The sequence below is a fragment of the Athene noctua genome, chromosome 10 (assembly GCF_965140245.1).
Source record: "Athene noctua chromosome 10, bAthNoc1.hap1.1, whole genome shotgun sequence".
Lineage (NCBI taxonomy): Eukaryota > Metazoa > Chordata > Aves > Strigiformes > Strigidae > Athene > Athene noctua.
Genome location: NC_134046.1, coordinates 22,564,765 through 22,577,988, shown reverse-complemented (window position 1 = coordinate 22,577,988; position 13,224 = coordinate 22,564,765). Strand labels below are relative to the sequence as shown.

Genomic DNA, 13,224 nt, shown 5'->3' with positions numbered 1-13,224 from the left:
GCAGTTGTATAGCTTGCAGGATCTGGGGTGCCTCACAGGGCAAAGCTCACAGAGAGCTAATGGAACAGGCTGACTTCCGTCTGATGGGGGAATAAGTGCCAACTAATCCATGCTATTAGCACCATCAGAAACTAAAATGACCTTCTAGAAGGCTCGGTGTCCATCAGGGGTTGTTTTCTTTTTTCACTCTGTTGTGACTTAGGTTTCAGGGAACTAAGTTCCTTCCCATCTATTAAAGTTCATAAGGATACAAATTTCTACAAGAAAATCTATTAAATAGTGTGCATATCAAGGCCTCCAGCTTTTCCAATTCAACTCTCAGCTATTTTTAAAACTGCAATAAAGATAAAAGATGTCAATAAAAAGGCATTAACAGAGCCAACAAATTTAACATTTACCCCACGTAATTTTGCTTCTCAGTGTAATATTTATAAATATATTTAGATTGTGTTTTCAACAAGAAATTACAACAAATGGTAACATTTCAGAATACTGGGCACAGTAAGAATTGTGAAATAAGTTTACTTTTATTAACAAACTTGAAATCTATCAGTGCTCTCAAAGGTCCAAAATTAGTATTTAAGTGACATATTTTCCAAGGAATGCTGTTCAGGCTCTTTTTAGCAACTTGGCCATGTGTCTGCAACAGGGCTGTGTGACAGAGATACTTACTTTTGCAAATGGTGTGTCAGTTTTCTGGTTCAAAATATGTCACTTATATTTTGCAGTGAATCAAAAACTACATTTCAAATCCTGAACATTTTTTTTCACGGGGAGGTCTGAGGCAACTGACAGATCAGCTCAGCTCTGGAGGGTCCAGGTCTGAGGAGACCTGTCCTGTCCGGGATTTATGTAGTGTTCAAAAGTCTGGTTGAATCTGGACTTTTCTGTGCTGAGCTGCACACTGACGCTTCACCAAGAACACATGCCAATATTTTGCAGAACCAGAATTCTTAATTTTTTTCCTTAAGACACTGTTTTTTTAACCAAAATACTGGGAAAAAAAAAAAAAAAAGCTAATTACCTTCTTGTTTCACTGAATGTATAGATGATTGATACGTAGGAGTTGCAAGACAAAGATGTGATTATATTGGTGAGGGCACACAAATTAGTTATGCCTTATAGAGGAATGCAAAAGATTAGAAAACTGAAATATAATGCTAGTATTATAAATTTCTGAACGATCTGCTTGCATCCAGTGTAGCATGAACTGGCATTCTGGCAAGAAAGAAGCATGCATTTCCTAGCAGCTATTGATTCTTCCTTTTATGTAGTATGTTAAAGAAATTTACTTCCTTTCAAGATAATCTTCTGGAATGAGCTGACATTTACCAGATAAGGGGGAAAACTTAGTTTTGTACTTATTGGGCAAGAAAGTGAAAAGCTCCAGTGCTTTTAATTTCCTGTGTCATTGTCCAGATGAAAGGCCCATTGCTAGGTGAACTGCAGCAAAAGGCGGAGGAGACCGAGTTGTTGAAGATGGAGCTGCAGATGTTGGAGACTGAGAGAGTTAGGCTCTCACTGGTGGAAGAAAAGCTCATGGATGTTTTACAGCTTCTTCAACAACTTCGAGACTTGGTATGCAAGAAAGCAGTCCAGAGATTGAAAACTGGTTTTGATAGTGTCCTTTCCAAACTAAAAAGGATGTTCCTACCTTCTTTTAAGTACAAAGTCTTTTACACCAGGACACTTTTTTTTCATATGTTTGCCCTGGGAACTGCCCAGTGATTGCAGAAAACTTTTAGACCCCTAAGGCTGACTTTCTATAAGAAGCCTAGAGATCTCCTTGGATATAGATATTTCCAAGCCCTCATTATCCTCTAAACAAAAATTTAGAGGAAATAAGGAATACAAAACTGATAGCTGTAGCAGGAACCCCCTTATTTGCAGGCTGAGAGTCAAGACACACACCAATATGGTTAACAGTCAAGCTCTGATGTTTATTAGAAAAGCAGGTCCTTACATGCTCTTGTACAATCTAAAAAGAACAGCAAATCCGTGTGTTGCTCTAGCGCATGCTCACTTCAAAAACTAGTTCCTTTCAGCACTTTCAACGAGGCTTAATAGCCGCATGAAGCCAGTAGACAAACTTCTGCTTTGTTATTTTAGAGAATCCCTTCTTATCTGTTTCGTCCCTAATGAACACAAATTCTTTCACTTTTAGCCGTCGTTAATCTAGATGCCGTTAATCTTCTGACACAAGTGCGTCATTAATTTAGACATTGTTAATCTTTTAACCCAAATGCTGATGATACATTTACATTGTCAGTGACGCAGAAGGCTCGTGACCCAGCATACACACCCACAGATAGCAATCAGAAAATCTTTCTAGATTATTTTTCCTTCTAGAAAAGGACTTTTGTTTAACTGCATCCTAGCATCACTGAGTCAGTATGAAAGGGATAAACCCCCTTCCTATATACCAATAAGCTATTTTTTGTAAGAAGTTTCTTACCCAATTAATAATCCAAACATGGATTTATAAAATCTGATGCAATAACATTCCAGAAGTACATGGCCCTTATTGCAGTTCAGTCCTCCAGAAAACAAATTTAAATCTCCTGCTCAGGAATGATAATGTTAAGGGCTGGCCAAAAGACAGGCAAATTGGATAATCTGTAGAACACGGAGTACATTGGGAGCCACACTGGACTGCTAGGAACTAATTTCTTTGATAATGACTGAGGGTTCTTCTCAATTTTCAGCAAAACTCTGCTTAATCTGTGTGAGATGAGAATGCTTCCTCAGATGATCACTTTACTTTGTTTGAAGTACACTCATGTTCCACTGATGACTCTAGGCACCAAGTGCAATATCTCATAATTTGGTAACTTATTTTAGCACTTGACAGGGAAATTCTACTTTCATATTGCGAGTCTGACACATGCATCAATAATAATCCAGTGAAGGATTAAACTAGTAAAGACTACAACTGGCAACAAGCATAATAACCTTTTGTGTCAAGACTTCAACATGTCATTCACTGGTCAGTCGTATTATTGTAAATCATTTCTGCTTGGGAGACAATCCATCACACAAGGTGCCATGTCTCAGTGATAATAGCACTTAACGCTAATCATTGCTGGAAACATGCCACCCTGTGCTGTCAACTCCCGTAGCACCAATACAGCAACACTGCTGTCAAAGGACAAGGTAATTTACAGCATTCCCGGTAGAGTTTAGCAAGGAACGCCTAAATCCCTGATGGGATATACTTCAGACAAAAGAAAACTTATTCATCAGAAACTATAGTTTCAAGCGTCACTTCCCAGCATATTCACTTTCATGTTTTAACTATCCCAAGCATCTCGTTTGCAACAGACTCTACCACAAAGCAATGACTGTCCAAAGGCAAATGCATGTCCTGTTAGGACTATGAAAACCTCACACTGTGTTGCAGAGGTCATGTGTAATCCCAGCCTGCCACAGACCGCTTTCCACTATGCCCCAGTTCCCACTGGGGCAGACAAACAGAAGGCAGATGACCACTGTCAGGCAGCAGGGCCAGTGCTGCCTGTGCTGCTGGGAGGTACATCGTCTTTCTTCCACAATAGCCTCCATCCATTTTCACTTCTTGAAGTTTTAACAACAGCCTGTCCCTGCGGATACAGGCACTCTAAGTGCTAATTAAACTGACTGCAAGACCATCTCCCAGAAAGCATGAATTAGTGTCTTGATAGCAAATTAAGAGAGTTTGTTTTTCCAGACACATTATGTAATGTTCTAATATAAAACCACCACTGAAAAAGACCATTCAAATCCTAAGTAGTTTTTACAATCCTCTCACTTTGGCTAACATTTATTACATCTTAACATATAACTAACAGTGGACTTGCCCTATGACACATACAATCTCTTCTAATTTGTTTATACCCAAAATGGTTCCCAGTGATTCCTGGAACAGCTGGGTCTGAGAAGCCTCTTCCTGACATTACACCACAAAATCTGTCCGTTTACCTTTCAACACAGGTCTAGCAGAGGACTGAACAGGCTTTTGTCATGCATGCCCTGTTTACAAACCTTGCCATCTAGATTTGTTTAGGCACACATTCTAGAAAATTCTGTATTTTCCACTGAATTAAGTGTTATTTCTTCTACAGGCATATTAAGGAACTGTGGCCATCCACAAACTGCTATTATTTGAACAGTATCTAAGATAAAATGCTTAAAAATAAAGTCTTGTGTTACCAGGATTTAGTTTTATTTTAATTTTCAAATGCAAATACACCGCATATAGATTTTGTTGCATACATTTAAACTGGAGCAGGAGATATTTGTGCCATAATATTATTTTGTTTTTTAAAGAACATATCTAAGCGAGCCTTGGGGAAAATCTTGCTGAGCACTTTGGAATCCTGCCGTGACCCCCAACCTGGTAAGAAAATAAATCATATATAAAGACCAAGAAGCATGAAAGGTGTCCTTTTGGGGAAAAAACACTAGATAGATAATGAACAGATGAGTAGGAAAAAAATATTTCAAGTACTGGAGAACAGGATAGGAAGAAGGAAGTACTATGCAAGAAGATTACCTATAGAAAGTGATGCTTTCTAGTCTGTGACACATCAGAAACAGGAACACATCCAGGGGTTTTTTTAGCCCAATTCGATTAGAATTTCATCTTAGGGGAACAATTCGGTATTTCACTAATGTCTGTGGGGCTTCATTGATATGTGAAAATGGAAAACATGACCAAGTATGTAAGGCATCTATTTATCAGGCTTGCTATCCCGCTGCCTGTTGTATTCCTCTGCTGCAACACAGGATCTACAAAACAGAGTATTTCTGTAAAGAAACCAGATCAAACCCGCACTCCTCTAATAATAGCCTTTCGTGCTCCTCTTATGAAAAATTAAACTTGCAAACTCCTCTCCCTTGACAATGGTCTGGTGTGCTAGAGCTGCCTTTGTAGGAACCATAGAGGGATCACAGCCTGGAGGTTTAGATTTGATTACTTTGTTCCTATTAGCACAGCATTTGTACTTACCTTCAAAAAATGAACATCCTGTACCAAGCCTAAGAACATGGCTGGAGGTGCTTTCAAGAGGCAGACAGTAGTCAAAGGCGAGGTATGACTTCAGCAGCTTTCCTAAGCCCTTGTAATCAAACATCTTCTTCCTTTTTAACAAGCTTAAGTGAATGGTTGGATTGGCAACTTTTCATTGTGACGTGAACTAGTCTTTGTTCACACAAGTATATGAAAACTCAGTGGGCAGTGAATGAAACAAGAGAACCAGTAGAGAAAACAGTCCTCAAACACAGTTCCACTTGCATTTTTATAGGGCCAGGAATTTGTTATTTTGTCTCAAAATTTAGACATTTTATGATAATTACTTGAAATGACACCTATGAAGAAAAGAGCTTGTGTTATGATTGTTAAAGTGCAACTTTCTGTTGATCAAATTATAATGTTTACTATTTTTTTTTTAAAGGCAAAGCCCACCTATTTGAAGTCCTAGATACTCTTTACCATGAGCTGACAACCTGTGAACTCTTGGAAAGCCAGCCTCTGGAGAAGGCACAGAGCCGGCAGGCCCTGTCTAACCCCCTGGTCATCTCGTGCTGAGCAGCAGTGCCAAGGACAGCCCACACCACCAGCCAAACAACAGTCCCTCTTCACTCAGGCACATGATGAACGAATAAGATTTGGCCAATTCAACAGAACCCAGCCATGGACAAGAGTAGTAGAATAATTCAGGCATCAAAGCAAAGGTATGGTGCTTCTGGGGAGAGCGCCCGTTCCTCAGCTAACGTCGAAGCCGCCACACAACGTGAGGACTACCTAGCAACGTCTGTCTCTGAAGGAAGCCTAACCATCCTTGTACCATGGCCCTGTAACTGTACCAGTTAGCCAAATAAAAACTAATCCAAATACACTTGACCTGACCTATTTAGATTTAGAGCCCTGGTCACACCCTGGCTGGGCAGTTTCTAGCTTTTGTGGTAGCTCAGTTCAAAAGCAAAAGGCAACCTATGTTATCACTGGCAGGTAAACCTCCTCCTAACTTAAAAGTGACAAAATGCCTGCATTATAAACACACACAGGAGTGTATGGCAGTAGTGCAAGTTTTAAGGGCTCATGTATAAAATGTCTTTGTGTGTGTCTGTATTTGTGATTCAATTTTTGACCTTATTTAACTCTGAATCGAGAATTGTTATTACTCTGCTGAATTTTATATTTGCAATTATAGAGATGTCTTAGAAATCTGCAACAGCCTCTCCTGATGATAGCCTTTATGTTAAATTTAACTGCAAATTTAACTGCTTGGAAAAGGTACAAAGCAATATTGTTGCCAGGCTCTCAGGGAAAGGGAGGGTTGAAAAATTCACGTTGCAACAGCTGCTGTTGTCACGTTAGCAAATGGCACGTGCAGGAGACAACTTTGTTCTCTCATTTAATTTCCCTCAGTGCAACTGTAGAGACACAAAACTAGGCCCCACTTGAAGACAAATTAATGTAAAATGCTGGGCCTAATCGTGGTGCCACATCACATTTTAATCAGCAATAAAATAATTCCTGGGGGCAAAAGTAAAAAGAAATAGGTTGCTTTCAAGATGCTTTTGCTGTTTTGTTCAACTGTCAAACACAAAAACTAAAGAAGCAGACTTCTTAAACAATCCAGCTGAATTTACGTTATTAAAAAGATGCACTGTAAATCTTTTAAGAGTGTGAAATGATTTGCCTGAAATAATGCAAGCAATGAAATAGCATTCAATTCAGAACTGTGCATATATGAGTTTTTCCCATGAAAATGGTTTTCATACAGGAATATGGTCCATACCACAATGCAATCTGGGGAATAAGATTTCTATTCCTTTCTATTCGTAATACACTGTATATTTTACACACACCTCCATCCAAAATTATAATATGTTACTTAGCATTTAGAGCCATGCTGGTAACAAAAATTTGCAATAGATATTTTCATTTCATTTTAGAGAAAAAAAAAAAAAAAAAAAAAGGTGTTTTGAAAACAATGGAACAAATTCTGTTCAATGGTGCTTTACCTGTTGTTTTTTTTTCTTTTTTATCAGAGGAAGATTTTAAGAATAGATATATATTTTTAAATGTAGATTTTTCATAAAGATAAATTAGATAGGTCATGTATACATAGTGCAATATTCACCCTGTAAGAAGGAAAACTGTATACTAATACTAAATAAATTACTAACATAATACTAAGCATAATATACTATTAGTGTATACTAAACTATATGCTAATATTACATACTATAAAAACTATACACTAAATGTGCAGCAGATATAAATTAAAATAAGGAGAACTTAGTTCCCTATTTGGGTTCATTTTCTTAAAAACCACAAGAATAAGTATCAGCTTATGTTTTGTGCGTCTCTTAGAGTTTCCCAGGAATACTTTATACGTGTAAAGAGAGAAAATGACAGCAAATCATTAAATAAGCATGATCTGTGTGCATAGTTAGCAGAAGAGATGCTTCAGGAACAGGATTATAATGCAAGTACATACCAAATCATGGATACTCGCATGTACTGCAGCATCCTTTCATCATCTGAATTAGTATTATTTACTGCATCCACTCTCTACATACACGTGTATCTGTATTATATATACTTATGCATACCTTAAGATTGCTATGCTAATTGTATACTTTCAGTATCTTTTTCACCACTGATTTTCCACTTCAGTTTCTAATATATTTCTAGAAACCTAGACTATTAAGTAAAGTGATGTCCGAATGGGGGAGGAGCAGCATAATCTGGGTGAGTACTACACATCTTATCAAGCAGCAGTTGAACTGTAACTGGAAACTAGAAGATGTCACTGGAAACCTAAACTGGTGTTAGGGAAGATGCAAACAGTTGAGATAAACGAAGCTTTTGTGTATAAATAAAAAACATCTAACTAATACAAGAAGCAGCAAAATCATATCTTGCTAAATTAGCTTCAAATGCCATAGCATTTTTATTTAAGAAATGCCTATATCAGCATATGCTGATTAACCTTTTAATAATAAAAGTTGATTATTTTAACTCCAAAAAGTACTTAATATGGGGCAAGTCAGGCTTGCAGCATTTCAGTAAGAAGAATCTGTTCTTCAGGATGGATCAAGAAACAGTCCTCAGTCAAATTCTTGCTATAAATCCCAGGCAAAGCAAAGCACTGCACTTTGAAAGACCTTCTTTGGTGACCTTAAAGTTGATTTTTTTTCTTAAATACTTTTACCTCAATGTTTTATACTGACCCTGTCAGTAGTGTTGCTGAGGCTACTGAATATTTCATGTGAAGCTGTATAAATGTGTGATTTTAAATCAATGTAATTGAGAACTTTCTAGCTCCGCCTCAAAAGCAGGTAGGCTTGCACAGTTTGATTTACTATGTGGAACATGTTCAAAAGAGTCTGCACAGTAATCCTGGGAAGCAAACCCAAATCTCTAGGTTTTCTTAAAGACCTAGCTCGTTAGGTCAAGTGATTACTGCAGATTGCAGCTACCTTTTATTTTCTTTTATTTTCTTTTTTTTTTTTTTTCCTTTTGACTATTGAAATTGTTCTCAGATAAACAGCAAACTGAAATATCTAATCAAGTCTCTTTAATAGCTTCTTCATATTTCAAACAATAACGTAGGAGCAGTTATTACCCACACTGCTGACTGCATAACAAACTCCTCCTTTGAACAGCTGGAGCAGACCTCACAGTAACATGCTCTGCAACTGCTCATCTAGCATATACAAGAACCTAGTTTTGCACAAACTAGTATTTCACCTTACAGGGAACATATACCAAGTTTAAACTGACTTTGCAGAAAAAATTTCCCTATATGAAAAGATAGCAAAGCACGCTCAAAAACCTGCCATTTAAAAAATACAACCACAAAATCCAGCATCTCAAATCTCTGCAAACGTATTATTTTGTTGTGTGCTTACCAACTGGCAATAAATGGACATTTGCTTGCATTTTGACTTCTCAGTAAAGAAAAAAAATCACAGTGAGAGTGCATGTGCTGTAATTATAACAAGTGCAATTGCCCATCCAAAATTTTGCACAAAGGCCACCAGAGCATTCCTTCCCAACATTTCTTTCTTTGGTACGAAAACCATTCTGGAGACTACACGTGTGTGATGTCACCGGGTGAGACCAGAGCCTTGCTTCCAACTGGTATGGGTTACTTAAGTCTTGTCTGCAGGAGGGACCTGTAATACTCGGATTTTCAGTTAGAAAGACGATGTTCATCTATAGAAGGGCCAAAGCAACCTAATTATGCTTTGAGGCACTCTGGTTGAACTCTGGCCTTATACCATGCTTCAGATTTTATCCCCTCCGCAGCATGCGCATTCTTCATTCTAGTAAATTTTTGTTTTCCTCGAGAATAATTCCTTTCTTACAGAAAGGACAGTTTGTTCCATCTCAGCTGGATCTTCTGGGGACTCCCTAATGTAATTCACTCCAGCAAAAAAGTTATTTTTCATCACTTCTTCTATATGTCCCTTTCTCCTTCACTGCTAATTGCAGAGCAATAAATCCCTCAGGCTCCCAGATTTTCTTCTTTGACTGGTCTCCAGTCTTTCCTCAGAAGAACTGCCTGGAGTGTTCTCAGCTTCACTCCTACAAGTTGTAAGGAATGTGCCCTTTATCCTGCTCACATGTCCCCTAAACCTGGCAGTCCAGCCCTCACAGACTTTGCTCATTTGATGTGTTTGCATTCCCTGAGCCTTAGTGGTTCAACATTAGATCTCCACAAACTGTGATCAAACTTGCTTCCTTAGCAGTCACCATCTTAATTTATTAATTTTCTACAAAAACTGAAAATTTGCCCTAACAAGGAAGGTAGGACATTTCCTCCACTGATCTTCACTGTGTTTCCACAAAAGAAGCTTTCTGATTTGACTTCGTTCTCGAACTACTTTCTCCTCCCAATGCCCCCTCACTTACTGTTTGCCATATTTCTTGTCAAGATAACTTGAGGGTCTTCACACTGCTAGCACGTTACATTTTTCAAAACGAGTTTCCTTGTCCCATTATTTTTTACTTTATATGAGGTATTAACAATTAGTAAACTAAAATCCACCTGATACATAAAGTTATTCAATAATTGCCCAATTTATTTTCATTGAAACTTTTTTCTGAACTATCTGGCAGTGACCCCTCATCACAGATGTTACACTGATTCACAAAACTTTTGCACCAAATCAGTGTGGCTGTCTCCAGCCAGAGCTACTCTAAGAGGTTAATGGCATTTGTACACGCTTCTGGAAGAAAAAATCCTTGGCACTAGTATGTTTAATTTTGCTGAATTTACTGGAATTAAATCTCCCTTTCATGACACCATCCATTAATCTAATGTTGAAAAGCTGTTTAGATTTCATTCCCTGTTTTCATCTTACTGTTAAGAATAAGGGAACACTTTCAAACAGTGCTGCGTAAAATAGAATTGCTTGGTGCTAGAGAATGACAATAAATATCCACAGCATGTGTGTGACACATCACATTACCAGCCAAGTGATTTCTCTTGAACTCCACGAAATTATGAATCCTTTAATATTTATTTGCTTAATAATTTTATGTATAATTCTTCATAATACAAAAGCTATAGAATGTGCTTCTTAATGTGGAATTCAGTTGAAAATTGAAGCATTCTTATTTCCTGAATTACATTTTACCTTCAAGAGGCCAGAATTTTCAGAGTTCCATTTGGTTTCTGTTCCACTTTTCTGGCTCTTCTGTAATACACCAGCAGAAATATCCTTACCCAGTTCTCACGGTACTGTCTGTTACAGTAGTTTGGTGGCCCTAAATTGTGGCATTTTCAGGCCACAATTTGCACAATTTTGCAGCTGGTTAGACTGAATATGAAGTTCTTTAGGAATGCTACCAGACCTTCCTGAGCCAAGCTTCCTGGGAAGGAGGAAGACAAAAATCAACATTCCCCATCTTCACCCCAAGCCACCAGAGCACTGTTTGTTGTGGCTACACATGTGTACATCCTCAGCGGAGTGTCCACGGGCCTCCCACGGGCAGTAACTTGCCTCTCCAGGCCAGTCTGCTCAACAGCTGTGGAAATCCTGGGGAGATTTAGAGAGGCATTTTTCTGGCATTGCCTCAGCATGCCAAAATATCTCCACTTCATTTTGTCCTCTTGACTGTTTTCAAATCAATATTGTCCTCAGGCTGAAAGTATTGGACACCACATCCAGACACTCAGGTTCTTAAGGAGCACTAAGAGCTCCCCCTTAGCAAATATTTTTGTTTAATGCAGCTCACTCTGTCCTTCACTTAGGAGGAGTGTCTGCATTAGAGCAAACCTCCCTGAACTGAGGCTCAATTCCTAAAGTTTTCTTTTATTTCCTAAAATGCTTGCATTTTTCTGAGCTGTAACCATTCAGTCTCTCTGGCTGAAGAGCTCTCGGTTCCTACGCTTAATTTCCTACTCATTTCCAGAGTGTTTAACAGTAGAGAAAAAGAAAAGAGTAAAAAGACTCAGAAAATTCCAGAAATCCTATCTGGCATTTTAGAACATGTCACCACTTAGACATCAAATTCAATTCATGACCAGTTTTCCTTCTGCCAATATAACTATATTTTTATCTAATGAAGCTCACAAAAGGATAGCACAGTGTCAGAATCAGTAAACAAAGGTTTACTTAAACTTCTACATGTTTGCCAAAACTTGGAGCACAGAATACACTTATAGCTGTTTATTTTTACATTAAATGATAGACTAGGAAATAAAAAAGAATTAACTCAGCATGATGCTAATTCATGCTTCAGAGAATGCACACTTTGTACCTTTGCCATTCAAATTTGTGGAGGAAATAGCTCTTACTTAGTTTAGACTTGACTAGATAGTTTTGTTAATGAAAATTTAGCTGCTTCCACACCAGCTGCTTGTGAGCTGACAAGAGCCTGGTGCAACAGCTGGATAGTACATCTTCTTCAGGCAAAACAAACCCTTGGTTTTCATAAGGCCGCCAACATAGCATAGATGCACTCCAGCACCCATAGGGTCCCCCAAGAGCGAAACACAGGTACCTTGTAGGTTAGCTAGTCTGTGTTAGCTTTTCTGTGTGTTGTATTGACTGAGTGCTGTGGATGCCATGAAATGAAAATCCACAATCCTGCAAGTCACAGAATCATGGAATCATCTAGGTTGGAAAAGACCTTGAAGATCATCCAGTCCAACCATCAACTCAACATAGACAGTTCCCAACTCCACCAGATCCCTCAGCGCTGGGTCAGCCCGACTCTTCAACCCCTCCAGGGATCCCGGGGACTCCCCCCCTGCCCTGGGCAGCCCATTCCAACGCCCAACAGCCCCTTCTGCACAGAAATCCTTCCTCAGAGCCAGCCTGACCCTGCCCTGGGCAGCTTGAGGCCATTCCCTCTTGTCCTATCGCTTATTACTTGGCTAAAGAGACTCATCCCCAGTTCTCTGCGACCTCCGTTCTTTCCATCCACAACTACTTGGAAAATGCAGCTGTATTACAGGATTTGTCACAAACAGAAGCTCACACCACAGTGCCATGCCTGATGTAACAGGGACATGCCCATTCTTCTGTCTATGTTGGGGGTGTGGGTATACAAGTCCCGCCCTGTGGGGCCAACAGAAATTGAGACATTTCTGAGGAAATAGCAGAGCGTAAGCAGTCCAGGGTATGTAGCTAGGCTGAGAGCAGTCCAGGGTTGGTCCTACCCAAACACAGTTTGTGCCAACTAATCTAAAGCTGGCCACCGTATTTTTCAGAACTCACACCACACTCGGTGAGCTCAGCATATGTCAGGCTTATAAAACACTTAATTTAACACACCATGTGGTAACACATCTTTACATACTAATGAGACAAGGCCTAACAAGCACTGCTCCAGCCGAGGGTGTATCTTCACTACAGACCTATTTCAGGTGATCGGCAGCACTATCTCTGCACGCCAGGAAGCTTTACTTGGGTGACAGTGGGAAGGCTGCAGAACCCCACTGAATTACTCTATTCCCTGTGGTGTTTTGTAGGAATCATACCTTTGCCAGCACAACACAAATTGCATTATAAATGACTGTTTTATGATTCTGCCTCAAAGAACTACGAGATAACTTATCTTTGTCAAGGAGTAAACAAGAACTGTAGGATGACATTGAAAAATTATCAGTATTCAAGTGGTTTCACCCACGTCCTCACTGCAAAGCAAAAAGGTCGTAAGAGCTAAGTGTTTGTGCTATTATAGTTAGGGATAATTTCTGTACTTGAAGGTTTTAT

At 39.0% G+C, this 13,224-nt stretch overlaps 1 protein-coding gene across 3 annotated transcripts in view; it reads left to right on the top strand.

Annotated features, from left to right (window-relative positions):
• The window catches only part of EFCC1 (EF-hand and coiled-coil domain containing 1), a 55,640-nt gene extending 49,495 nt beyond the window's left edge, over nt 1-6,145 (top strand). For 2 of the 3 annotated variants that reach the window (XM_074913920.1, XM_074913921.1), the window contains exons 6-8: nt 1,420-1,578; nt 4,306-4,375; nt 5,433-6,145. In XM_074913920.1, coding sequence (XP_074770021.1) covers nt 1,420-1,578; nt 4,306-4,375; nt 5,433-5,566 — 363 coding nt within the window. In that variant the 3' untranslated portion in view covers nt 5,567-6,145. The remainder of the gene's footprint in view (nt 1-1,419; nt 1,579-4,305; nt 4,376-5,432) is intronic. The other variant, XM_074913922.1, reaches the window with a different exon arrangement.
• The last annotated feature ends 7,079 nt before the right edge of the window (nt 6,146-13,224 follow it).